This window comes from Heterocephalus glaber, unplaced genomic scaffold (genome assembly GCF_053883595.1).
Source record: "Heterocephalus glaber isolate CG9 unplaced genomic scaffold, H.glaber_assembly_v1.0 deba00001577, whole genome shotgun sequence".
NCBI classification, from domain to species: domain Eukaryota; kingdom Metazoa; phylum Chordata; class Mammalia; order Rodentia; family Bathyergidae; genus Heterocephalus; species Heterocephalus glaber.
The window spans coordinates 9395557-9420785 of NW_028258358.1; the positions used below are offsets into that span (position 1 = coordinate 9395557).

At 38.0% G+C, this 25229-nt stretch overlaps 1 protein-coding gene across 11 annotated transcripts in view; it reads right to left on the bottom strand.

Moving 5' to 3' along the window:
• The window catches only part of Klf12 (KLF transcription factor 12), a 663664-nt gene that overhangs the window by 4000 nt on the left and 634435 nt on the right, over positions 1–25229 (bottom strand). For 8 of the 11 annotated variants that reach the window (XM_087193025.1, XM_087193028.1, XM_087193029.1 and 5 more), the window contains one exon: positions 23–9509. The exons of the other annotated variants lie outside the window; for them this stretch is intronic. In XM_087193025.1, the coding sequence (XP_087049151.1) occupies positions 9328–9509 (182 nt within the window). In that variant the 3' untranslated portion in view covers positions 23–9327. Of the gene's footprint in view, positions 1–22; positions 9510–25229 lie in introns of those variants that run through there. 11 annotated transcript variants of the gene reach the window in all.

The following is a 25229-nucleotide window of genomic DNA, read 5'->3' on the forward strand; positions in this document are numbered from 1 at the left end:
AATTACTATACACAAGTAGGAAAACTTTTCATAACAAAGGTTTAATTAGGATGGTTAATAACTATGATTTCCAAAGTGTCTGAGTCAGCCTTAGTAATAATTAGGGAGTTTTATTCCATACAAAATGCTTTATTTAACCTTCATGCCTTCATTCAGATAATTATACAAATGCATACAGTTAAAGGTTTAAACTCTATTTCGGTTCACAGCTCAATTCATAGGAAAGTTGAATACAGAAAAGCAATGCACCAACAGAATATGTCTGAGACACCATTAAAAACGATAACACTTGTTCATTTAAATCTCTGAGAATAGACTGGAATAATCATCCTCTGAGAGAATCTCATTAGGAGGGTCTCCCTTTACATTATCATAGGGGAAAAAAAAATCACCATTTTACAGTAAAAGGAAAAAAGCTCTGAATATATTTACAATACATACACTATACATAAATACAAGAACAACACTTACATAATATTAATAAACTTATAACAGGGATTGCCTAAACACTAGAGAGTATATAAATGCAGAGGAAACTATTAGGAAATTAGAACTTTAGATAAGCCGGAGAAATAAATTCATTTGCAATTAAAAACTCTGAACAGAAAACCAAACGAAGACTTAAGAATTCAACACATTTGCTTGCCGTCATCATTGGGGGACTTTATCCTTTAATGTGTAGGGTCTCCTCTGGGCCCACTAGCTCTCTGGGTTCAGAGACCCAATAGTCTTTTGTAAATTACATCCCTAAAGTGAATCAGATGCAGCTCATTTATTCAATTTGCTGTTCAGAGGCTTCAAGCCTAGAATAACTGCTTTGTAAACTAAAAAATATTTTTGTATTTTTACACAGAAAGATCTTGTGATCCAATCACCATGTATAATGAGCTAAATGTCAAGAAAAAGAAAAGGGATGCCTGCTTGGTTTGGCCAAAGAGGATATTTTCTTTATTCCTGTGTATTTTTTCAAATATGACTGGGAGATTTATTCAAAAGAAAATGACGTTTGAATTGACCCCCACACACCAAGAGCAAAGTCTAGACTACTACTAATTATAACTAAGTCATTTTAAGTGGCAGGTGGGTATCTTAAAGGTGGTCTGTTCTCATCATTTCACAACACATAATGTTCTGAGTACATTCTTATATGGACAAACATGAATTTGCTGGTTTCTTTTTTTTAAAAAAAATGACCATGATACACATAATTGCATTATGATGCAGGATGACATAATACATAAGACAATGTTTTTAAGCTGGTTTTGTTAAGTAGTTATCTCACATCCACAGAGTTGGTTTGTTATGTGATGCAATGTGTCCCACATAGACATGAACAAAACAATACAGCCAGCATCCCATGGGGGGACAGTGGTTTTAAAAAACGAATCTTTAAACACAACAAATTGTGGACAGACAAGTTGATAGGAAAGAGCCTTGTATATAGGCACCAGTGCCCCAGTTCAACAATACCCATCCAATGTAATAAAGGTTAGAGGAACAAAATATATTCTATGGTGTGGATGTAATCATAAATTCTGCCATGGAAAAACTAGAAACATGAGCGGGGCAAAAGCATTTTCTATTATGTTTTATGTTGTATCTTTAGAGCATGAAATTAGCAGAAAGGGAAGATATTACTATGTCCTTAAAATATATTACTTTTTGATTGCTTGGACATTTTTACTACTAGATTTAGACCCAAATCCTATTCTTCTGTGTTCACCCTCATTTCTCAGTAAAAACGAATCTCTGTGAAAGTCCTGGTTAACCTGCTTTGGAAAAAGCTAATTCACTGGTCACTGGTTCTTGCCTTGCACAAAGGGCAGATTCTGTGGCCTGAAACACTTCAAATTTCTAGAGATGAATTCCAGAAAGAAAAGGTATTGATGTGATTATTTCTGCTATTCATCTCTTTTCAACTCAAAGTGGTGGTTTTGTCATTGAGAAATTACCGCTGGTGAAACTCAATTAACTGAGAAGAGCCCCCATTTGCAAGTAACAGTTGCTTTCAGCATGGAAGAGAATTTGTTGATACAGGTTTTATCTCTTCCCCCAGCCAAGTAACAAGGAGAAAGATCATAATTCAGAGGACTCATTTTCAGAAACCGAAACACTATGAGAAATAACATTCTCTCAATGTTTTCAAAGTCCATTAGTACTTTCATGAATCAATACTGTCAGAGACCTTGTTCTACACGGAAGGGAAGGGATTTCATTTCTCTGATGTTGGACAGCTTCTCACATAAAACTCAATTAAACTAACAATACTATAAACAAATTATTTATAAGATTATTTAAAGCATTTCAAGATGGTGCTGTTAAGTAAGAAATCTGAACAGGAATTATCTACTGACCAAGGCTGATGTTTGTGACTGCCACCCTACTAACACCTGCAAGTGAATTCTGAATTAACAACCAGCTCCACGAAGGTAGATTCTAGCAGGTCTACATAGGTAGAATTGAGAAAAATCAACCTGGGCAAAAATGCTAGTAAACTGGAAAAAGTTTTGATGATTCTTAAGCTCCAGGCCAAACATCTGAGAGGAAAGTGACAAGTTCAGGGAGATACCTTGTTGTTGCTCTTTGTTTATAATGATCTTTCATAATGAATTTCCAGTAAAGGCCTGATTTCAAATATTCTGCACCATTGTCAAATCATGTGTTGTATCACTCCTTGATTGGAAAATGACTACTTGTGCAGGGTGCCCATAATAAAACTTAGAATCATGAAAAGGTGGCTTCCAGGAACACATATCCTGTGTGGGACAGTGGAAATTATGGAGACTTCACAGCCACAGACAGGTGGCTTCATAGTCCCACTCTGGTATTTCCTTCCTTTGTGTCCATGGATATCATCTTTGTACCTCAGTTTCCCAACCATAAAATGTAGAGCTATTGTACAGATCAGAGGCAACGTGTCTAAAAATGTCTCACACTGTCTGGCATGTCATGTTTAATAGAGAACAGCTATACTTTTTATGGTTTGAAGTTTTGGCCTTCCGAGACATTTTGGTATTTTCAGACAACATGCAGACAGAAGCTCAGTCAGAAGACTTAACTTCAGTGGGACTAAGGAACACACCAGCTTCCTGTGTGTGCTTTACTGGTTATTTCAACTCCTGTCCTAGTATAGCTTCTTCTCCTTTTTCTCCCTTCTAAAATGTGGAGGAGCAAAGAGTAGATGGTTTTCTAGGCCTGTGGTCGAGGCCTGGAGAACACTCTCTCTTGTGGTAGTCTACACCACCTAAAGCTCGAGGATTTAATGACAGTCATAATTTTAAAACTGCTCTTACCAAATGTTTGGCTTGGAAAGTGTATAATTTTGCTGATAGCCTCAGCAGCTTGTTTGGGTGAAATTTGTGCTCTGAGATGGTAGGGTTGGAGAATTTCCAGGGTTCATGTCTTTTCACATAGTCTCATTGTTGTACATTTCTACCCAAGACTCCACTCCTAGCAGTAAACTAATTTTAGAAAAAACTTGTGAACTTCTGTATATAAATCAGGTAATTTTCATGACTAACTGCAAAACTAGCTAAAGGCTAGGTTTACCGAGTATCAGTAGTACTTCAGTAGACTTTTTGGGAACATGTGATTTTGTCAATTCATCCCAAAGTGGTTCTTAGATGACAACAGGAAGTATTTTGGGAAAAAGGAATAAACAGAATGATAAATTTGTGCATTGGATAAAATAAAGCAGAAAAATATCCCTCAGTGATTTGCTCTAAATAAACCAGTATTTTTAACTGAGCAAAACTTTTTGAGCCATATATACTGTTTCATAATTTGGGGCAAATCACAGTAAAATTTTCATTTGAAAACTGCAATTGCCACACGCCTGGTGTACACTGAAGAAAACCATAATGTTCATATTTGCATTCTTACATTCTGCAAGAAAAATCAAATTAAGAAATGTTTCTTGCAAATAAGATTATTTATACCTAACAGATAAATGCTTTTTTCCCCCTTGTGGGTATAGGAACGAATTCAATTTACTATGTGCATACATTTACTCTGTGTGTATGTGTTTTCAAAATGTACAGGGAAACTCCAGTTTGATGAATTATTGCTGTGTAAAAGTATAGGAATATCTCATTGGTCATATTTATTGACAGGCACTTTCAGCATTTAATTCATTTCTGAAAATGGGCATTAGCTTATTCCTGTTGCCAGTATAAATTCATTTAACATGTGGCCATACCCACAGCACTTAATCTTGCCAACATGAAGCTATACCTAAAAGCAATCCCTCCAGAATTAAACAAGGAAAATACCTGCACAGTTTTGTGATCAAGAACCACTTAGTTGAGGAGAAAGATAACTAAGAGAGCAATCGCTAGATGCTCTTAGCACAAGTAAAATCTAGCTAGCTGTTTCTCCTTTTTCAGGAAACGACATTATGAGTTTGGAATTAGTTGTCTATAGCAAGTTTAAAATGACTTGATGGGGTTTTAAACCATCTTGGCTAAAACCCTAACAAGTGGCCATTCCATTTTGACAGAGCACAAAGAACATACATTGAGGCAGTGGGACAGAAATCCCATGGCAATATCCCTAATTGTGTGTAAGATATACAAGGCATATCTGAACAAGGTTTTTTTTATTGTGATGAAAACTAGAAGCTCTTTCCCCAACATACTTCATCAAACTATTTATAACCTTTGTAAAACTTGCATGTTTGAAAATACTTTATCCACTATCACGTTACGAATACAGTAAAATATCTTCACTCTATTTTTTAAAGATGCAGTATCCTTCCATTTCATTTTCTTATGAAAATCTGAGTTTCTATAGCAATTGCTCAGTATTTAGCATATTCAAAATACCAATGGACATGGGTTGCTACACAGACATTACTCTATAATGAAACTGTGAAAATATAGTATTTTTAATTTTTATGTACATTTCTTAACTATAAAATGCAGGCAAAGTCATATATAGTATTATAAGCTGATTTCCTAGTAAGGTAAATAACTTACATTTCTAGATAGTATGGATTATTACAAATTCTTTTTTTAAAAAAGTTCTTTGTTGGTATTCATGACCCCACTGGCTGCTGCATATACAGGTGTGTGTACACATGTGCATATGTTGGGGCTGTCTGTTCAGGTAAGTTGAAGGCAGTACGGGGACAAGTAGAAGTGTAAATGGAAGACAGGACTTACCAACCCCTTTCTAAACTAAACCAAGTCAAACTGAAAAGGCTATTTTTTATTGTATGCATTACCTCAGAAAAACTAGAGGAAGGTATTTGGTCAATGATGTGCTAGAACTTATTTACCTAATACATTTGTAGTTATTAATAAAGAATAAAATCTGAGAGTGGATTATGAACTATGAATATTAAGGCTTTCTGGGCCTATTATGGTTTATCAAAATTATCTCACATTCAGTCCCTTCTACTCACTCTGTAGCACAGATGCTGGTATTGTTAACACTGCTTCAGTTCTGTCAGTGCTCACTGTAAATGTTAAGACAGGTGTACAACAACATCATGGCTACATTTCTAAGCTGTCAAAACAACATAACAAAGGCGTGTTAATACATCTGAAGGCCTCACCTCACCAGATTTATTCAATTTCAGCTTTGGTAAGTATAATAAATAAAGTACAGAATAAGGAATACTGCATCTTTATCCATATACATTTTATCATTCTAATGAACTGATTTCAAAGTGCAGAATTTATTTACGTTTAAAACATAAATGGCAATTTAAAGTTAAAACAGTTGTATAAAAATGAACACAATCTTTGCACACGCCATTCCAAATTTCAACCATAATTAAAATGGCCCTCCTAATCACCTTCGACCTGACCTGGCATTTATAAACACTGTAGCATTTTGTGAGTTTGACAATCTACCTTCCTTTTTCCCACTTAAATTTTAAAGTGAATAAAAAGTGCTCATTTTAAAAAGTGGGGTATCCAACTGCTTTTGAAAAAAATACCCTATGAGTTTTGTAAAGGCAGCAGTATAATCCCTATGAGAAAGCCATTTAGAGATCTTGGTTTAAATGCCTTAATAGAACTTAAGACAAGTCACCAAGTAGAGTCCGCACACAGCTGGTGAGGTAAGGCAGGAAGTGGATGGGGAAGTGTGAATCTCTCTCCAAACAACTCAGGATCACAATATAAGGGACTCTGTTGAAACTGCAAAGACTGAACCTCATAACTTTTCAAGTACCATAACTTCTTGTAATCTAGTCTCTGCAATGCAAAGAGAAAGTCGGCTCTCCTGCAAGTTTACGTGATATAACTATGAGTACGTGTATGAAAGTTCCCCACTATGCACTTTATCTCTAGCTGCAAGTTGAGCAGCTTCAAACTTAAAACCAAAGAATGTTTCTAGTTAGAGAACAACTTAAAAAGTCCTTTAAGATTCTATCCCTTTCCTGTAATTCATCATGTACTGTGCTTTTCCAAAGAGATGGAAAAGAGGCCCATGAGACAGAAAAGATGCTTTCCTGTGCCTAAAGACATCCCATTTCCTTCTGCTCCAAACTATTTTCCTTTACACAGGAAAACAGTTTTAGGAAACTCACCAAAGTGAATTTGCTTTATCTCAAGACAAGCCCCAAATAAGTTTCAGTTCTGGGGCTAGCTCAGTGACTCACTCACCTACTTGTGCTTGGATCCCTTCTTAGAACTGTGATGTCAGAAGGGGAAATGGTGCAATGCTGCCGGTTTTGATCAGTTAACTTACAATCTCAGTCTAGTTTTCACTTTGGAAGGTGAGAAAAGCTTACTTCCCTAACTCTTTCTGATATTATTAGACAAGTAAAGCTCATTTAGTTCTGTGCTAACTTTAAATCAAGCTGTCACTCAGGAAGACTCCACTACCTGTCAGTTCAATTAATTCTAAAAACCTTGTCTACTTGCAATACTCTCAAGACACCTCTCAGCAGAGAAAAGGGTTGGCTCTTTTGAGAGCAGGCAGGACCAGCTCAAATCTACACTTTGCATGATGACTCCCCTATTACCTGCCAACAAGGTGCTGGGACCAACCTTGGAAGTTCATAGTTGTGTTTGCTTCTCTTCATATTCTTTGCCATTGACCAGTAACCAGTGCTGGCATGCATCAAGAAACCTTTTTCTATTGTGAATGGTCATAGGCAATGCAAAGTAGGAGTTGCATACAGTACAGATAAAAAATGTTTCAGTTGGTTAAAAAAACCCAAAACCCATGGTTGGTGGGTAGCAAATTGTTAGCTGAAGAACCTGTCAATAGAATTGCAGCCCTTGTTGGAGGGAAATTGCCGCTGAATTTTTCAGATCTGGCAGAAAATATAGAGCACATATTTGTGAAGCCAGAATTTGACCTGAAATTCCTTTTAATACCACCCAACACAAATCATCTTTGTTGCAATGTTCATAGTTCTTGCTTCATCAGAATAAGATTATCTGAATTAGAAGATGATCTTAAAAATTCTGTCACTGGAAATAATTTCAGAATGTTCAAACATTTAAAAATGAGCTAGGAATATTGTGAGGTTGATTTGTGCAATTCTCCAAATCAAGTGTTTGTAATTAAAATATATGCGCAAAGGTCTTTGGTGGAGACCTTTTATATCTAAGCTATAAAAAATCCTAACATCAACAACAATAACAACAACAACAACTACAACAACAACAACAACAACGACATCTTACCAAGCCCCTTAGCCACATAAAGCTGGGAAAAAACAGCTTTTAGTGGGGACAAAAATATGATAATTTTTCTGAAAGAATATTTGTTGGTGCTGCATTGCTTTATTTACTGTATACTTTGCTAGCTGCAAAAGGCTCAAGATTTTTGAGGGTTGATGGGATTCTACTTTCCCCTCATCCTCATCTCAGGATGAATAGGTTCAATATCCCTGCAGATGCCAATGCAGGACCACTGGGTCCTAATACAGTTTAAAAAATGAAATGTGTATAGGAGAACCAACTGGAGAGTCACTTATCCTTGGCTCTCCAAGAGAGGAAGCTAGCACCATGGCAGGCTTTCTACGGAGATCAGTCCCTTCCCACCTCCTCAGTTCCAAGGAGAACTGACCCATTAATCAAAGAGTTAACTCCCAGCTATCTCCTTTGCCTTTCTAGTCACCAAATAACTGTTTTCAAACAAGAAAAGGGGAGGATAATCTTTAATTGTGGTACTCAACCAAGCAGGACAACAAACAGCAGAAAGATTACCTCAGTGCTGTAAATGTAACCAAGACATCTAAAATGCTGGGGTGCTTTTACAATCCCTTTAGTAAGTATGAAAATTGGTAACGTGAGTCCTCAGTGAAGTTACTGTAGAAAAGTCCTTTTATTCATTATTGCTTTTCTCCTCAGGAGGCACATTATTTCCATCTCTGCTTTGTCTGATTTTTCACGTGCACTGACTTTGCCTGGGCAGCCCCACCTCTTACCTTGGTGCCTGTGTGTCTATGAAAGTTTTTTCCCCCTATTCCTTGTAATCAAACACTAGGGATAGGAAGAAATGATGCCTAGGTGACAGAACACTGCAATTTGAAGTGGGGCAGTAGTTTTTTTTAGACAGGCTCTTCCTATTCAACTACAGAACATCTCTGTACCAGTCCATGCCAGGGCAGAGACCAGGACTAGACTTCAACTGAAATGTCGCTGCCCCTCTGCTCGAACAGATGAACAAAACGGAATCAAAACAAAATGAAAACAATCAATGACAAACAAATGAAAGATTCAGTGTTGGTTTTCTTCAGGGCATGGCATGATGACAAGCTGTGAGTGGTATCTAGTTGCTGCCATCACTATTGCAAAGGGCTGCTTGAGTGCACCTTTATTTTCAGGTAATGGAACCTCTCCAACAACTTCTTCCTTTCTATGTTCATGCTGCTTGCTGGTAACAGACTGGATGTGTGTTCTAGCTTACTTAGACAGGAACTCAAATCTTTTTTTTAAAAGGGGCCAAGGAGGGTGGGGTGTGATGAGAGATTTATCCAAATTTAAAAGGTCTTGCTCTAGCCATCAATTTGTGGTAGATGACCTTTAAGGTATTGATAATAAAATGTCTGACAGCTCAGAAAATGTACAGGCTACAAACATCTTTAAATGGCAGAGGACACAGCACGGAAACAATGCCTGTCTCTTCAGCATTTGTGTGGCTGAACTCCCAGGCCAGCAAGAGGACGTCTCTCGAGCAGTCAGGATGGGGGTTACCTTCAGACCGAAAGGAGAAGTGTTCCTTCTTGTTCCTGCTCTGGTTTCAGACATCGTGGGACGGTGATGCCCTTTTGTGTTAACACTTCGAAGGGGATTCAGCCCTGCTGAATTGGAAGCTGCTAAGAGATCCAGCTCTTATGCCCAGCTGGACAGATAGCCTTCCTCACACCAACATATGCCTCCGGCGGTGCAATGCCAAGTGGTCTGACCGGGAAAAGCTGCGATCGCAGTCCGCACACTTGAATGGCTTCACTCCCGTGTGTTTGCGGTAATGCCTCGTCAGTTCATCTGAGCGGGCGAATTTCCAGGTACAGCCTTCCCAGGTACACTTGTAGGGTTTCTCCCCTGGAAGAGACAAAGGCACAAAGCTTTGGTGCTCTATCACTTTTCCCTAACAACCCAGCCAGAACTGTGAGTGGGGAAGACTGGTGTTTTCAATGGGTTTCCCATTTGGTAAAGCTTTGTCGGGAATTCTTACCATCCCTCCAAGAGGGTTTGAGCTCACACAGTTCAGGGTTTCAAACTCGTCTTTCCTGTCTTAACATCAGGCAAATGGGTTAACACTTGCATCCTTAATTTTGAGGAGTGAATTTGTAGCCAAAATATCAAAAGGCATAGGTTGGCTGTCACTGATCACCTCAGGTGACTGGAAAAGGAACATTAGGTCTCCAGTAAGTCCGATTTAGCCCTAAGGCTGGAAGTCAGAAGGAATCATCAAGGGTAATTACATTCAGTTATACTCTCCCTCTCCCAGCAATGTGCATGGCTTAGATGGTTTAAGGCTATTTTAGGACAAAACGTCCATTTATCAGTCACTTAAGGTATATACACAATTTCATTAACCTTTTTTTAACAAAAATTTTAGTTTCTATCTAAGTAAGCTATATACATGTCTAATTTGTAACAAGTAAGCAGTATGAAAGTAGAAAGGAAGAAACTGTATGAGATGTTCCATTTCCTGAAAATAAAGGCACACTCAACCCCAGAAATTAGGCCCATATTATTGATAAACATTGATGGTTTGCTAGGACTCTAGATACCTCAGTAGCAAAGTCTTTAAATATTTTTTCAAGTCTTAGGATTCAGGGTAAGCCTGAGGTCCCATCAAGGTGAACCAAGAGCTGAAACTCCCTGTAAAAAGCGGTGAAGAAGTCTGTAATTTGACCAGGTCCCTCACTCAACCTGTAAGGACTGTCAACTATGCAACGGCTGTGCTGGGAAAAGATACTGTATCCATTGTGCACATGCTGGGGGCTGGGGCGGATAATAGGTGACACAGGTGAGCTGTTTTCCTGGCCCTCATTCAGACTGGGAGCCCTGTCCCCACGCAACCCCACAAACACTGATCTCTCTTGTACCTTCCAGCAGGCAATCCACACAATGTGCGTCTCACTGCACAGGCCCTCTACTGGAAAAAGGGAAGAGAGCTATTTGCTGACCTTTCCCCATATAGAAGCTGCAACGTGAATATTTTTAATTCCACTTTACAGATGAGAAAACCATGACTCTATGCAGCAAAGTGACTTAAAGCCAGTAAAATGATGTATGTGGGTCATAATCCAGTGCTTTCACCAAGGTTCAGAGGAATGGATAATTCTTACCCTGTTGCCTCCTCAGAGTTAGAGCTGCTTCCTATTTCTATTAAATCATCTATCACAATATACCCTAAAGATTTTGTTTTGATGGCTTTCTCATCTACCAGTTGCCGAATTCTTGGAGGCCAGGGACCACGCATCTGATTTCAGTATTCCCAGAGCATAGAGCAGGTCCCAAGCAAGCACCTGCATGAAGAGAACTGCAACACACACACACACGTGCGCACACACACACACAGAGGAAATTACTAAGCCCTATAAATGAGATGTACAAAGTAATGCCTACATAGGAAAGCTAGAGCAAACTAGACTGGATATTTTTCATCCAACTGTTAAATCAATGTTGTTTATATGGGTCCTATTAGGATGGAGCAGCCCTTCCAGAAACAGTGGATGAGTACTTCAAACCTTTGAGATCTAGAAATGCTGATGCGCTAACTGTGGCCCACAGGAAGCCCTGAAAGGGCTCCTTTTAACCAAAAGCCCACGGACTGTGCTGACTCAAAACCTCAACTTCTAATTCATTCTCGTTGTTCCAAGGAAACAAACTGCATTTGTATGTGTCTACTGACCAGAGCTGGATAGAAATTAAATAAAAATCAGTAAAACCTCTAACTTACAAAACTGGAAATCAACTATATAAATTATCAAGGGCGATGATTAACATGCTTTTACATGCTGAGTACCATCTCTATGCTTTTGAAATTTATTATCATGAACACGGGTTCTAATCTGAGCTTAAGATAAATCAACTCTAAAAATACCTCCACCTTTGGGGCACTGTGCTTAGGGAACTGGCTGTCACCAAAGCACATCTCCTAGCTGTGTCCTGTGTTAGGATGGAATCAGAGATAGGGTGTTGAGGATGAAGGAACGAATCAAGGACCTTTGGAATCTGTGTAGGAAGAGGAAGAACATTTTTGTTGGTGGGGAAGTGTCATATGCAACTAGAAAAGCCACTGGACCTGCCCTGGTCATTACAGAGAGTAGAAGGAGGGGCTCTGTCACCCAATGGCCCCAAAGGGAGTAGGGGCAAAAGGAAGCTGGTGAGACTTCCAGGCCCACCCCAAGGAGACATGAAAGGCTGACCATGGCCTTTAGGAGAGTTGGTCATTACCTCAGGTAATGGTCTCAATTTCCTTGTACACTCAGTTTAGGCACATAAAATTCTCTTAACTTATTCCTCAAAATTTAGACAGTCATAACCTCATTTTTATTTTGGTGATTTTATTCTTAGTGGTAGTCCATCTTCTTTCCACTTAAAAATCTATAGCTGGGGTTGGTGAACTGTGGCCTCTTTTATATTTTTAAAGGCTGAAAAAATATCCAAAATGGATCAGTATATGCAAAAGTATATAAAATTTAAAATTTAGGGTTCACATTTGTTTTAGTTATTTTCCAATTGAATTCAGCAGTTGTAACAAAACACGTGGCCTTCAGAGTCTGAGATTCTTACTATCTGGCCCTCTGCAGAAAGTCCACGGACCCCAGATATTAAGAATGGGCGCTTCTGCCCTTTGTAGGCTTTCTGAATACATTAATCTACTGAGTTGGTGCATACAGTACATATTGTTAGTTTAGGATGGGAGGCATGGGAGTATTTTAGTTATGGTATCTGAATTCTCAAATTATAATCCTCAATTCAAATTTTAAGAATTTTCTCAGTAATAAACACAGATATTTCTGATCTTTATTTTATTTTAAAACATTAACTTTAACTGCAAATACGTGCTTGTCATCAAGCCACAGGTGGGTGGGACAGTTCTATGTAAATTTAGTAGGCGTCTTTTAAATACATATATTTAGCTGATACATAAAAACTGTCTATACTTGGGCCGGGGATTTAGTTCAGTGGTTCCGGCGCCTGCCTCGAAAGCAGAAGGTCCTGCATTTGATCCTCTGTACCAAAACAAAAACAAAAACAAAAAAACCACTGTCTATACTTATGGGGTACCACACAGTACACACTGTGTATGATACATACACTGTACTGTTTAAACCAGGTGAGATATATCTTCCTTTTCAGACTCTATCATTTCTTTGAGAACTTTCAAAATCCTTTATGTAGCTTGTTGGAATGTACAGGACATTACCATTATCTGTAGTCTAGGGGTCTTCCTGCCCCTAAGTGTAGCTTAGTACACATTGATCAACCTTGCCCCACCCTCTCTCCACCCTGGTCTCCTAAGTCTCTAGTAGTAACCACCGTTTTCTCCACTTCTACAAGATCAACTTTTTATATTCCATGTATGAGTGAGATCATATGTACTTCTCTTTCTGTGCCAGGCTACACATGCTGTTTCATAACAAACGCTTTAAACTGAGAGTTCTATTTGAAAGAAATTGAGTGACTACCTTAAAAGGCTCACCCAATTTCTATCAGACTTAAAAAAATATCTTCAGGATCTTTTCTGTTCACTAAAAAAGCATCTACGAAGGTGAGGGTCAGAATGGTGCCTGCATCAGGAACACTCTCCAGACTTTACGTGGCAACCCAGAGCAGTGATTCCACATCATGATGGAGTCCTGCTCTCCAACTACCTTAAGATCCCTGTGTTGAAAAGGTTCCTGCAAGCAAGGACAAGTTACCACTCTACTGAGTCAGGCCAAGGGTGACCTTATGGGAAGGATCACACAGTAGGAGTTTAGATATTGCAAATTGTTTCCCAGATGGACATTTTAAAGGGGAAGAGCTGGGAAAGCACCAACTGGCAGCAAGGAATTGTTTGAGCCCATATCATGGAGCAGGGAAGCAATTTGTGAGGTGATCATCAAGCATCATAAGCCATCAAGACAAGGAAAGAGGTCTCATGAATACCAGAAGCAGAAATTTCTGCATGTCCCTACTGAAAACCAATGAAAGTGACCCAGAAGCTTATAAGTTTTGGGGGACTAAATAACAATGCAAACCTTCTCTACTAGGGGAGAGGTAAGGGAGAAAATAGTAAATGTAATTATCTGGGTGATAAATGACTTTCCTTATAAAATGTATACTTTCTTTTTTACTGTTCAAAAACCAAAAACCCCTGTGCATAATATTATTGCATCCCTTGCCTCATTAATGAAATTGGAGTTTAAGCATCCTTTCTCCTTTTAAGAAAAAAGAGGAAAAAAGAAAAGCTCTCCAACATTCTTCAAAATTAGAGGCTGATCTGTGAGCACTGGGGTAGAAGACATGTATCCTCTGGTCAGGCAGGGGGCTGGCTTTGGCCCCTCACTCAAACAAGACCTAGGTATCGATTATATCTAAGCAGTGCATAGCATTTCATTAAAAAAATCAGTAAGTCATTAAATGCTCTCTTTGGATTAGTCAAGTTTTAGAAATGGATAAAAAATTTTAGTAGATATTACACTGTTTTTCATACATAATGTTTATGTTTGTGCTCTGAAAAAATTCAAAGGGTACAATCATATAAAATACATTAAGATAAGAGGAACTAACTCCACAATATGAATAAAAACTAATTAAAATGATAAATGTTTATGAGATATACAGAAGTATGTGTAAATAAGCCCTGAGAGGTGTTAATGAAGAACAGAGTCTATCTTCCATTTTGTCTCTTTCCCTTTAAAAACTTACTAAATAATAAAAAGCTAAGCTTAATTTTAAAAAGCCAGTGGCAGGAACAGAATGGTAGGTGAACTTTCCATGATAATATTCCTATGGGAAAGAGCTGGCGTGGATAATACCACAAGGCAGACACCTCTGGGCTCGGCTGCTGCTACAACAGCTGCTCTGCAACTCGATGAGCACGGCAGTGACAGTAAACAGGATTTCCATTCATTTCTTTGGGAATAGTGAATTTTCCTTACATTGATTTGAACTGGAATTCTGTAAATGTGTTACTCCAAACTCCTTTCCCTGGAAATAAGCTAAAAATAAAAATGGCAAGCCTACTTCTTTCCTCCATGTTTTTAACCCACACATATGCCTCTAATCCTCCTCTGGCAAAATCTTTGAAAATTAAATTGAATATTTTTCAAAATGACCTTAAGTTTTGATTCTAGTATCAGATCAAGGTTGATTCTGGTTACTTATGTTAATCTCACAGGAAAAGGTATGGTGTATTTCTTTTTTCTTAATGGTATTACTTCTTTAGCAATAAATCTTGGTATGTGATTTTGAGACTTAAAAGTTGACAAGAAATACCAAAGGGTCCTAGCTGAGTGATTGGTGGCTAGTGGAGCGACGACACACCACTCTTTGGGGGTATAGTTCATTACCTTCTAGGTTTTTACTTCTGAAATGATTCTCTCTATGCGCCAGGGCAAGTTTTTATGCCATTTCTTCCTTTTGTATTTTAATAAAAGGTTGTGCTAAAAAGTTAATTATTTTATTAAGCAGATATCTAAAGATTAAAAATATAGAACATTCCCCAAAAAGCTTGCTACTTTTGGTTCTAAAAAATCCTTAACTCCATGTTTAGTGTTCAGGTTAAATACAACTTTATTTGCATGTGTAACCTGTGTGCACGTGTGTGTTTGCAGGTATTCAACAGAATAAGTATCTTGGAAAAATAAAATACAACAGAGGGGTTTTTTTGGGGGGGTGTCATAAAATAGTCAACACAATCTGACTTATTATGAGAAGGCTGTGTCTTTCAATCTTGGTTGAAGAAAAGGATTAAGAGTCACTAAATGCATTTCCATGACACTTACCCAGCAGAGGGCATAATAATGTCTAAAGAAAACATCAGGTAGTGAATAGATCCCAAAACTCACCAAACAAAACTTACTTTTTCAGGTAACTCCCATGTCACCCTGTGAAATACTGAAAAGCAAATGTGAACTGAGACAAAAGCCAGGTGCCCTTTCATATTACAATGACATGTGAGCAATAAGCTTGGAGGAATGTGCAGTTGAAAAAGGCCTGTGCTAAACAAAACACCCATGTTCTCATCAGCTTCTATTATTTTCTCAAGCAACTGAAAAGGACACCTTCTGCAACAGGAAACACAGGCATTTTTCTTAGGTTCAGAAGTACATTTCTGAAATATGTCCCTGTTTAACTTTTATAAAGTTACAGGGCCCAGACACTGACAAATGAGCTTCATTACGTTCAAGGCTCAACATATTTGCTGTGACAATCTGTTTCACATGAGGAATGGTATTTGCATATGAGGCGGGGGGGGGTGGGGGGGGAACAGAATCAAGATTCCTATCTTGTCTTCTGGTTTCTGTTACATTAGTTCATGAAAGTTCACAGAATTTTAGATTGAGAAGGAAATTAGGTACTTTCAAGATGAGGAAATAGAAACTTTGAGACCAAGAGGCCAGCTTGTGTGGCTCACCTGAGTCATCCAGGGACTGACTAGGCTACCTTTTGCCTTCATTGATAAGGTGGTATTAACTACCACAAGCTATGAAATCAGACAGAATGCACGGCCAAATACAGGTGCAGTCATGGATTCACAAGTAGATTCTGAGCTCAGACTTAAGCTTCTGGAAGCAGTTTTTCCATCTGTAAAATGAGTATGCTATCTATTCCTACAGAAATTGAATTTGTGAAATTCAAAAAATGCAGATGCCATGTGCCTGGCAAATGGCAGGTTCCCAATAAAGGATATTTAACTTTGTAGTCATGGAATTATTGATTTTTCTGTTTCTGCAAATACATATATTATAAAGTTAAAATAGATCCTGTTTGCTATTCCTAAGGAGTCTTAATCACTTCTCGTCGCTGAAACACAATAACTACACTGTGATTTAGGGAGGGCAGATCTATTTTGGCTCAGGGTTATAGTGAGCTGGGTCTGAGGGAGAACAGCTTGGCAGAGGGGCAGAGTACAGGAAAAAAGCTGCTCGTGTCATTGAGGTCAGGAAACAGCGACAGAAGGGAGGAGCCAGGAATGAGATACACCCTTCCAGATGGTGCACTCGGTGACGCAATTCTTCTGCCTAGGCCCACTGGCAAGTCAGCTGTATCAACTCCATGATCCAATCACCCTCCCAAAGCCCCACTGATGAGTGCATGAGGCTTGCGGTGGACATGCTCAGTTTAAACCATAACAAGAAGTGAATTAAAGTTATCTGGTAACTGGATGCCAATCCTGACCCTAATTTTTAAAAATATTCTAAGTACAAAGCCACTATACGGGCCAAGGAAACCCACAATATTTTGATTCACTGATCTTGGCAATTTAATCAAATAATTAGAAATATGCTATCTCTGCTCTCCTGAATTGTCTGGAATGAACTGACAATTTTTTCTTTATGTGCAAGTAAGATCCAGGGAGTCCCTTCTTCCCTCCCCATGCACTTTTGCAATGGATATTTTGGATAAAGTAATATTTGCTGAGACACATAACATTTTCAGGTATCATATTTTGTCTAAGAGCTTTAAGGACATTAACTCATCTAACTTTGACAACTTCCTAATAAAGGAGTTGCAAAAACTGACCCCTGCTTCTCTCAGCCATCCAGTTAGCATGTCTTAACCACTACGCACCATGCTTCTCAATGTTTTAAACTACTGCTTTAATGAACCAGGGTATCTGGTCAGAGCTGGGGAAGCAGACTGAGATTCTGAGTTACCTCTGACAGGACAGACACATTGCTAACACAGAACCTAGCCCTCCTCACCCAGAAATCAAATATAAATAAATTGTACATTTTACTGAAAGTCAAAAGTGCAAGGTCAAAGGACATTATTTTATTTGGCTGTTCGCAGCTGAAATTTTCAGACACTGACAACACTTATTTTCCTGTGTGTCTGGTTACTGTGCCTTCAGTGTCTTTTGCAGAGACATTTCCTTTACCTGTCACATGAATGTTTTCCAAGATTTTGACATTCTCTTCTTACTTGCTCAGGTTCTCCTTGGCTCTCCCAATTTCCACCACAGCTTGTAAGAGAAAGACTCTTAAGTAGCTGTGCCTCAGTCTCCCTCCTAAGCATTACAGAGGGTATAGGGCATTTCTAACTGGAGGTTCAAAAGCAACCTCAGCATGACTGAAACCTTATTCAGCAGCACCATCTAAACAAGACATATTCATCCTCCTGTTTGCTATCAGAAAAAACATAACCTCATCAACACAAGACCCAACTCATAAACTTCTAGTTGGAGACATTTGTTGGGCTCTTCCTTACAGAAGCAGGGCAGGTATTCCATATCCACGACACCCCAATGATTATATCTGCCACCTCTGCCCTCCCAAAACCTGGCCAGCGGTCCTCCCCAGTGCATTCCCATGATGGTCTTCTACTTTTAAGTTCTCACCATCTATCAACAGGAAAAGCTTCTGATGGTTTTGTTTCCCTGTCATGTGTCCTACCCCCTCAAGTTTACTCTGCCTTGTATTGAAAAAATTTTCTCAAAAGAGTGTGATTGTGTCACTCCTTGACCCCACAGTTCCCTGGGCATGTTTACATTAAAGCTCTCTTCACAGCACGCTGTGACAGAGGATTTTCCTTTCTTTTTGCTCATTCATCCATGTGGTACCAAGGATGGCTCTGAGCCCTTTTCATCACTGTAACCTCAGGGGCTTACACAGTGCTTCGTGCTAATAGTAGCTGTTGACTAAATGCACAAAACCACTTTAATTCAAAAACTTCCTTATGAGATTGATGGTGTGGCTCGGTAGTAGGATGCTCGCCTAGCATCCTTGAGTCCCTGGGTTCCATCCCCAGTACTGCAAAACAAAACCAAACCATCTTCCTTTTCTTTTGAAAACAGAACATATAAGAGTCAACATAAAAGTCATCTATTTTGTAAGATAGTTTTACTTTTCATGTTCTATTTATCCTATGATCTTTTCTAGACTAATAAATTTGAAAATATACTTTTGAAAAGGAAAATAAATTTGAGAGGTTTTATTTAAAACGCTTGCCACATACAGATCTGCAAAGAAGAATCTTATTCAAAACTTTGAAATTATTAACATAATATGTGATTGAGCCTTATATTTTTATTGTTCAAAAGAATATTAATTATTTTAATCTTCAAGGCCATGTTTAAAATTCTTTTTATTGTTAGTTATGATTTTTAATTGAATTAACTTAAGCATTATGAATAAACATTTTAATACATTTTTAATGGTGAATATAGTCTACCAATTCTACCCAAATAGAGTTCCTTATTCTCTTTAATACGTCCTTTGAAAACACAAATTTTGTTAGTATCAGTTAATCACTCCATTAAGGATAAGATCAAAATCTAGTTATTCTCAAGCAGAACACAAGAAAGTACCAAGCCTGGAGATATTATTCACACCATCCTTTTCCATAGTTTTGATGTATTTATTAAGAAAACAGAGCCAAAATCAAAGGAAGATCCATAATGATTCCATGGAAATTTTAGTTTTCCACTGTCATTGGTGATTTATGGGCTAATATAATAAGTAGAATTCAAAAACAAAAGTCATTTAGTAATATATTTATTTAACTGAGATAATCATGGTAGGCTGTTTTAGAAGTCTCTTCTATGTATATGAAAAAAGGTCAACATATTTTAAAAATCAATTCAATAAGGTAAGATTCACAACAACTCTGAATCAAATATGCAGAGCACAGGTCCATTCAGGTATCTTAGATCTGATGTGTTTCTAAACAGTAATTCTCTGATAGGTTAAAATAACTCTCTCATTAATGAACACAAGTACAACACCTACAACACTTCCATAGCATGTTGCTACCAATCTAGAATGGAAATAGGTGGAAAACTTTCCTAGTCTGAGGCGGCCCTAAAATGTGCTTGTTTGTGTAGGTGAGGGATTCTCACCACATCCCTCTAGGCAGGGCCAATTACTTCTTCAGCACAGATAAAGCTCACTCCTGTTTGTTTTCCATGGTGGATATTTGTGGAGGTGGCTGTCTCTCCCCTACCCTCCACCAGTTTGAGGACTCTCTGCTGTCTTCATCTTTATATCACATTCACGAGTATGCAGAGGGATATGAGATGAGCAACCACCACTAGCTGCCTATTTAACGTTATTTTATGATGAATGCTTCTGGCTTATGTTCACTGGCTTTCTAACAAGGAAGATTTTAGTAGATTGGGAAGAAATACCAGCTTACACTAGTAAAAAGACTCAAAAGACAGACCACTGAACTCTCTTGCTATCTCATTATTTCCCCATATTTAAATGGCCAGGTATACATGCACAGGAATGCAGCTCTAGTGAAGAGATGAGTCTGGCTGATCACTAGCAAACCCATCTGAGACCGGGTGTATGACAACAGCACAGGCCCTAAGAAACTACAGCCTCAATCCCAGCTCCACTGCTTTTCTGCTATCCGGCCACGGACAGGTACTCTAAGCCTGCTCCATTGCAGGGATTTATATAGGTGATGAAAATATGTAATGTGCTTAACGAGCTGAGCACAATGGTTGGGACACCACAAGTCCTCAGGAAATACTAGCTCCTTCTGCTTGTGACCTCTGTCTGATAATAACATCCTAACCACACATGCTGGTCATCCTCCAAGTCTTCCTTTCCACTACCCTCATGTCCACTAAGCTGCCTTGTCTGATGTTCCTACTGCTTCAATGTTTCCCGCATACCATTCCTTTCTGCTATCCAATCTCTGAAACAGGGAATGCACAGAATGGTGTAGGGCCTGGAGGATGGAAAGTAGATGGAAGACTGCAATGTTTCCGTACATATGTAAAATATGTTCCTTAAAGGACTATTTATTTATTATAATGTTGATAAAATGGGCTTATTAAATAAGTTAGCTTTACTCCAAATTTACATATATGCTATGTACATTTTAAATTTAGTAAGCATATGAAATAATATTTAATTAAAGCTCACTGACTATGTCCTGGATTATCCAGTTTTTTTCTTTGAACTTAGTGCTCTCAATAACATATATCTACATCTATATCCATGTATACTTTACTTCAACAAATCATTATTGAACCTCTATGCTGTGTTAGTCACCCTATTTACTTGGGATATAAAACTGATGTTTCATGTGACAATTATGCAATGACTTTCTATTCCATAACCATGTTCAAAGTTAAAGAAGAAAATCTGAGATTTATATAAGTTAGGCAACTTCTCTAAGTTTATCAAAAGGGTCAAAGAAAGATTCAACCTTTTGTCTCCTGACTTCAAGCTTAGTAACATTTATATTATTTTCTTACTCCTTGTCAATTACTCACTGCCGTGGTTTGAAAGTGATTTGTGTCCTCTAAAGCTCATGTTGAAATTTAATCTCCATTATGAGATTAGGAGGTGGGACAGGCAGAACCTTTAAGAGGTGACTAGGGCCTTGCCCTCGTGAGTGGGTTAATCCATTCAAGCAGCTGATGGATTAATAGGTTAATGAAGTAATGAGTTTGCTCCAAAGTTGGTCTATTATAAAAGCCAGTTTGGCTATGCCTCTCATGCACTCCCTGCCTCTCACCCTGCACCAGCAGCGAGGGGCTTCGTTTGAAAGCCCATCATGAACAGAAGTGGCCCTTCGATCTCTGACCAGAACTTTGAGCCAAAATAAACCTCTTTTCTTTGTAACTCAGTCAGTCTGTGGTACTGTGTTATCAGCAATAGAAAATGGACTAGGACAACTCTACAGCTCATGTTTCTGAGCTGTCTGGTCAGGACTTGAACAATTTACTAGGAAAGGACTTTTTTCCCTGAAAAAATCAATCTGCTCTTCCGTGATTTATTATCTCGGCACCATTAAGCCCTATGCCTTATGTAACAACTAATCTATATGAGGGGTCCGAGAGAGTTTTACATGCAGTGAGATGTTTAATAAACAATCAGATGTGAAGTCATGAACAGGGCCACTACTCCACCTATACAGAAGGAAGACTCGGTAGCCACACAGCTTCTGTGAACCAAAGGCCAGTGGAAGGGGCAGGTGTCACAAAGCTCACGTTTTTCTTTGTGGCAATCTGAACCACTTCAGAATCTCATCCAGTAAAAAAAGATGGCAAATTAGAAGCAAGAAATACATAAGCAGAAATACACTGGCAGCAAGAATGGATGAGGTAACAACAAAAAAGTACAGGATCTTCAGGCATTTAGGATCAATGTGTCTGAAGTGGGTGTATATGTATATTTTAAACATATAATCAAATGTAACTAGTGCATAATAAATAAGTTAATTAATAGCACTTAATCACAACGGCTTAATTCATCAACAAGATAGTTGTTAAATACTGTTTAGGTTCCTTCATTTATAAAGATAGGGAAGGACAAATTTTAGAAACTGCTTGCAGGGAGTGGAGGGGAAGTAAAAAGAGTTAAGATGTGTTATGTACATGTATCATCTTCCCACGGTGTCACCACTATGTACTGAAAACATGCATAATAAAAAATATTTTTAAAAAGTTGGTTAGTATTTTTAAGGATCCATATGAATAAACTTTCTTAACATGCAAAATTCTGACATGAATTATCGTTGGTAAAGCCAGATGTATAAGAAGTGTGACTGCTTTAATTTGGCTAACTTTTAAGACAAAGAGTTTTCAAATGAATTAAAATGATTATTAAGTATGACTGGCTAGTGAGTCTCACAGATTTATTATGCAGTAAGATATAAATTTGGAATATAAAATATTTCCAGGTTCATCTGAAATGGAAAACTTCCAAGTGTTCTAGTCACTTTTTAAAAATCTGGTCTTAAATTTAACTTTATCTTTTTAAAAATTTATCATTAAAATGCAATACTCTGCAGAACACTGACAATCATGTTCCATTTTAACATCATGTCATACACACCAGAAGAGTTCTAGCTTCCTCTTTTCAGACCCTCAGCTAGTTTAAAACAACAACTGGGCCTAGTGCTCCATCTAGTGGCTGCATGAATCACCAACGCCTCAATTTTATTTGCTTATACTGCACTTCAGAAATTGCCACAGCAGTTACTGAATAGAAAAGTGGTAATTCTAAACAGCAATACCCAAATTATCTTATGAAATGCAAATTTAAATTATTTCATATTCAACACAATTCTTAAAGTGTGGACATCCACAGTACATAGTATTTATATATAGCACAGATTTAAATGACTTAATTTAAATATACTGCATATTCATTTAAATACTGCAACCTGCATCATGTAGAAGAGACACCCAATTTAGGCCAGTTCATACTGAACCTCCTGACAATAACACAGTGTGACTGCTGAGATATATTTTTCCTTTTTAACATGCCTTAATTTATCATTGAGTGTTAAGATAGTACAGGCATGTCAAACTACTTGGCCATGTCTTCAAGTTATTATCTAAATTGGACATCAGTGAAAATATATTTAATTAATTTTAAATTTAAGAAAGTACTCCTACTTCTATAAATTCCTTGGTAATATCTTGAAAATGTTTCTTTCACATTTCCATAAATACGTTTGAAATATTAAGTCTTAGACAACTGATCAAGTATGAATAAAGCACAGAGAGATTTGGTGTTAAAGGCAGAATTAACGTGACTTTCTCATAGAATGTTCTCCCTGCTGCCTGTTCCCCTCCTGCAGTGTGAGTGGTTTTGCTAAGTCATTTGCTATTATCCCAAATGCCACAATAATTATTGTTGGTCACACACAAGTAACTTACTCAATATGCCTGAAGCAAGGGGAAGGTTAAGAAGATATTTATTAAAAGCATGTGAACCAACCTGAATTTCTATAGAAAGTGTACATTCTGAACACTAAGTTATGAAATTTTGTAAATATTTATAAATCAGAAGCCAGTACAGGCTCACTTTGAACCAGTTACAGCAATTAACCCAATTTCAGTTCTTTTTCTTTTTTCCTATTTAAAAGTAATATTATTCTCTAATTATTTTTGTTATAAAAATTATTTTTTCATAGAACTATTTTTATATTTTCTTTATTAATATCTACTTGTATTACATTAAAAAAGAGTAATGCAACTGACTGGTAGTTTAGAAGACCATGCCTGCACAGGCAACAGCCATTTGTTGGTATCCGGGGGGATTGGTTCCTGCCCTTCATTGCAAATACAAAAATCTGCAGCTATGCAAGGCCTTTATATGAAATGGCATTTACATATAACCTACACACATCTTCTCACATACCTTAGATCATCTCTGTATTAGTTATAATACTATCTAACATGCTAAACAGGTGTTGTACTATATTGCTTATGGAATAACACACAAAAAAATCCATGTTATTTTCAGAGCACGTGCAATTTTTTCCCCCAAAATAGTTTCTATCCAAGGGTGGTTGACTCTGCACAGGTGGAACCTGCAGATATGGACGGTCCACTATCACAATTTGTCTGCTGCACGGATAAATGGTTTGACACATCTTGGTTTGGGGCAGGAATTTAACAAGGCTATTTTGATGTAGGTGTAAGACAGAGATGTGGGTTGGAAGTAGGACAATTCAGTGGGTTCTTAGCTATTAAAGAATTAAGACCCATCTGGATGGAGGGCCATAGATCATGTCTCAGGGGATTTTTCTTGAACCTGTTTTATTCAACAACCCAACCATTAACTAGCAAAGATGGAGGAGCTGAAGGAGAGAGCTAACATAGGAAAAACAAGGTGGGAGGGAAGAGGTTTCAAATCATTTCAATTTATTAGAATAATGTACCAAACCGATACAATGGGTATAGAATAACTATTTCCCAGACTGGAAAAAGTATGTGCAACCTGCAAAATAATGATTCTGTCCTCTATCTCCAGCCAATGCCTAAACACTTATAGTGACAGGGAACAGACTGCCCATAGAAAAAGACATCATTTGAGAGGCAACTACTACTGGGATAAAGTACATCCAGTCTGTAGCAGTCCTTGATTTAAATGACCCAACAGAGTCAACTCGTAGAACACTTAACTATCTTTGCATATATTTAGAGATGTCCATAAAGGGGATCTCTTCCCCTAATGTGTGGCATGAACATTTTAACAGACACAGTGATAAGCTCCAGTATAGAAAGAGTGCATGACGCAGGGGTATCTGATTTGGAGAAGAATGGAGATGTAAGTGGCTCCTGATAGTGCTGAGAACATCAGGGCCAGTAAGCAGGGATTACAGTGTAATCATCAGAGATGCCCTACTCACCCAGCAGGTTCTGAGTCCCAAATAGCAAATAAGTGGCATGGACCCTGCCCTCAAATCCACCCAACTTGTCTTGCAGAAGAATAAACTGTTCCTTGAAGTATATGATAAGAGATGGGAAAACCAGTGTTGTGGGAACAATGCTCGACTCAGAGCCACACTTGAGCTAAAGAGATGAACAATGGCTACCATCAGGTTGTCATGAGGATCAAACAGGAGAAAGCCAGTGTAAGTGTGCAGAAAACTGCACAGCAGTGACATGCTCTCCATCACACCGCAGGGAAAGGATTCCTCTAATGAAGAAACATAACAGACTCTGTGACATACCAAGTCCACTGTGACCCTCAGTCTACAATCTCATTTTACTAATAAGCCAAGCTAATTAATTCAGCACTAGTATTCCAGATTTATATTGTGTTAAATTATGGCGCATAAAAGATGTCTCCTTTACTATCACAGTATATGCTAAATCTTGTAAGGTGCAATCCTGTA